Source organism: Amphimedon queenslandica, unplaced genomic scaffold (assembly GCF_000090795.2).
Source record: "Amphimedon queenslandica unplaced genomic scaffold, v1.1 AMPQUscaffold_12810, whole genome shotgun sequence".
Taxonomy (NCBI): Eukaryota; Metazoa; Porifera; class Demospongiae; order Haplosclerida; family Niphatidae; genus Amphimedon; species Amphimedon queenslandica.
Genome location: NW_003546954.1, coordinates 27,268 through 30,230, shown reverse-complemented (window position 1 = coordinate 30,230; position 2,963 = coordinate 27,268). Strand labels below are relative to the sequence as shown.

At 36.7% G+C, this 2,963-nt stretch overlaps 1 protein-coding gene and 1 long non-coding RNA gene across 2 annotated transcripts; both read left to right on the top strand.

Annotated features, from left to right (window-relative positions):
* Positions 1–349: 349 nt before the first annotated feature.
* On the top strand, positions 350–1,862 carry LOC100633019 (ATP-dependent DNA helicase RecQ-like). Its single transcript, XM_020002896.1, has 2 exons — positions 350–825; positions 877–1,862. Exons 1-2 carry the CDS (start codon positions 350–352, stop codon positions 1,706–1,708), a joined length of 1,308 nt encoding a protein of 435 aa, XP_019858455.1. The 3' UTR covers positions 1,709–1,862.
* A 29-nt stretch (positions 1,863–1,891) lies between these two features.
* LOC109586684 (uncharacterized) lies at positions 1,892–2,028 on the top strand. Its single transcript, XR_002187176.1, has 2 exons — positions 1,892–1,930; positions 1,975–2,028. It is a non-coding gene; the product is annotated as an uncharacterized LOC109586684 (long non-coding RNA).
* The last annotated feature ends 935 nt before the right edge of the window (positions 2,029–2,963 follow it).

Sequence of the window (2,963 nt, the reverse complement as noted above, 5' to 3'; positions counted from 1 at the left end):
GGTAGCATACTTATCTTTTTAAGTTCTTTCAATAAATCTGTTGCTGGTACAGTGTCTTAAGATGTAAACAGCTTCTTTTTCAGAGCAACCTTCACACTGGTAGCCATTTTATTAAACGGGTGTGGTTTACCTTGTTCTAAAAATAGTAAACTCATTAAGCTATGCAGGCTATAGTGATTTTAATTAAATGCGTGGGTGTTGCGCGCTCCTACCCTTCCCTTTTTCTTTTATGGGCTCCTGGTGGCACTAAGCACAGGATTGAGCGTCCCAATCAGATTGCAGCACTCACGTGGAAGTAACTTTGTCAGGTGATAGTAGTGTGACTATAACTGTAATAAAATGGCTGCTCATGGATTCTGCTCTTGATTCTGCTATCGATGCAGCAGGTAGAAGGCTAGGATACGAAACAGTAAAGGAAGATCAGAGATATGTGATTAGATCATTCTTGGAAGGGAAGGACGTGTTTGCTTGCCTCCCAACAGGATATGGGAAGTCACTATGCTACTTTATTCTGCCACTAGTATATGATATTCTCCAAGGACACAGCTCTCCTTGGTTTGTCGAGATAGTAATTAGCCCTCTACAAGCCTTGATGAAAGATCAGGTCAAGTCATTACAAGATAAAGGTATGACAGCTGTCAGTGTTATGGGGAGAGAAGATGAAGAAACAAAGCAGGGAATTGTCTCCGGTAGATATCAGGTAGTATTTACCACACCAGAGCTGTTACTTCAAAATAAAGATTGGATTCATGTATTTCAAAGTGCATCACTTACAGAAAGATTGATCGCCATTGTTATAGATGAAGCACACTGTGTTAAAAAATGGTAAGGTTTTTGATTCTATTTCAGTGTAACATTTAATATAATTATTAATAGGGGTTCAAACTTTAGAAAAGAGTTTAGTAAGCTGGGAGATTTACGAGGATTTTTTCCATCACATTTACATTTCATGGCGTTAACAGCAACTGCATCACAGACAACAAGGAAAAGTGTAATCAAACTGCTCGGAATGCACAAACCTGTTACGATATCGAAATCACCAAGTAAATGTAACATAATTTATTTTGTCACAGAAAAAGCTGATGAAATAGAAGTGGAATTGGCATACTTAGTTGATGAATTGCGTGCTTACCGTACCAACACTACTAAAACAATTGTATTTTGCCGAACATATAATGATTGTTCTCGTCTATATATGTTCTTCAAGTCACAATTGAAGGACGAAATGAGAGAACCCATCGGACATCCAGATGTTACACAGTTTCGACTGGTTGATATGTTTATAGCCACCAACACAGCAAGTGTCAAAAATGCCATTTTGAAATCATTTTCAACCAGTGGTGGAAGATTAAGGATCCTTATTGCCACGATTGCATTTGGGATGGGCATTGATTGCCCTGACATACATCGAGTTATTCACTGGGGACCACCTTCTGATTGTGAATCGTACATTCAGGAAACTGGGAGAACAGGTCGGGATGGCCTACCATCAAATGCAACTCTTTATTATTCACGCAGAGACATAGGGGTCATGCATTTGGACAAGAGTATTATTGATTACTGCCAAAACAGAACGGTGTGTCGTAGGCAAGTGTTGTTTAAAGACTTTAATTATGACCCGGCAACCAAACCAATTGATTGTAAATGCTGTGATTTATGTATTATGATTTGTCAATGTGAGAATTGTGATTTTACATTAAATGAATAAAACAAAATTTATTGAGTGAGTTTCACTAACTGTTCCTGCAACCAAGACACCAAATGTTCCTTATTTACACTGGACATTGTATTACCCTTGAAAGATTTAAATTGTGAGTGCACTCTCCCTTTGCTTTCGATAAACACCTGAGTTGTATTGAGTTCATCAAACGAAGAGGCGGGGCCAGACTAGCTGAGGTGTTGAGTGTAGAAGCTCAATGAAGTTCATCAAGTATGAACAGTTACTGGTGATATATTTTACACATTGTGTATTAGGAATCAGAAGCAACAGCTCCACCTCCTCCTGCTAAACCAGGACCAGAGAAAAGGTATGAATGTATTTTTATGTTGTTTCATTATTATTACGTAGTACTATTATTGTGTATAAAGTTTGAGTTGATTCTGATTAAAATTAGATTTTTACAAATTTCTAAAGTTGCTCCACAATCACAAACTTTTTTTTTCAAAATTGAAGAAAGAGAATTTACATTGTGTTCATACATTTTTCTCATTTTCTGATGCACATACACATGTACATGTACTTGTGTTGTGTAGTAAATTTGAGCTGATTATGCAAAATTGAATTTTTTGCAAGGTACTAAAAGATTGGACCAAGTTTCACCAAAATTAAAAAGGAGAAAAATCTGCCTTGTTTTTTATTTTTACTACATGTATTTCAATTGTTTAGAAAGTTTAAGTTGATTCCAATTAAAATTGGATTTTTTTAATGATTAATTTTTTTGAAGTTACTCTAAATTGGTTATAAGTCTGTATACATGCATGGTCATGAGCTAAATTTTTGCAAAATTGAACTTACAATTACATGTATTGTCCCCAGTGACCCTAGTGTATTTGTATTAAAAGGTCATTTTTATTTTACTTAATTTTAATTCTATCTTACTTTTCTCCTTCCCACCCTCTCTCTCAGATCCTGATTCAAAGTGTATGTGAGATAGTTGTTCCTAAGCTGATAGCTGAAGATATCCCCTTGCTACACAGTCTCCTTCTAGATGTATTCCCAGGAGTTGCTTACAGGAGGGCAGAAATGGCCGCCCTAAGGAAAGAGATAGCAGCAGTTTGTAAAGACTGTCACCTTGTCTTTGAGAAAGGAGAGCAAGCGTCTCCTCAGTGGATTGATAAGGTGTGTGTGGTTATGCTTCTAATTAAAGAGCACCTGGTCCTATGATGAGTATTAGATGACGAGCCATAAATTGTAAAACTGGTCAAACCGGTTTTGGTATTTGATGAATAATGAGGCACTTGTC

Coding starts and splice junctions, on each gene's coding strand:
- LOC100633019 (XM_020002896.1), top strand. CDS start 350: ATGGATTCTGCTCTTGATTCTGCTATCGATGCAGCAGGTAGAAGGCTA. Junction 826..876: donor GCACACTGTGTTAAAAAATG/GTAAGGTTTTTG, acceptor AATTATTAATAG/GGGTTCAAACTTTAGAAAAG.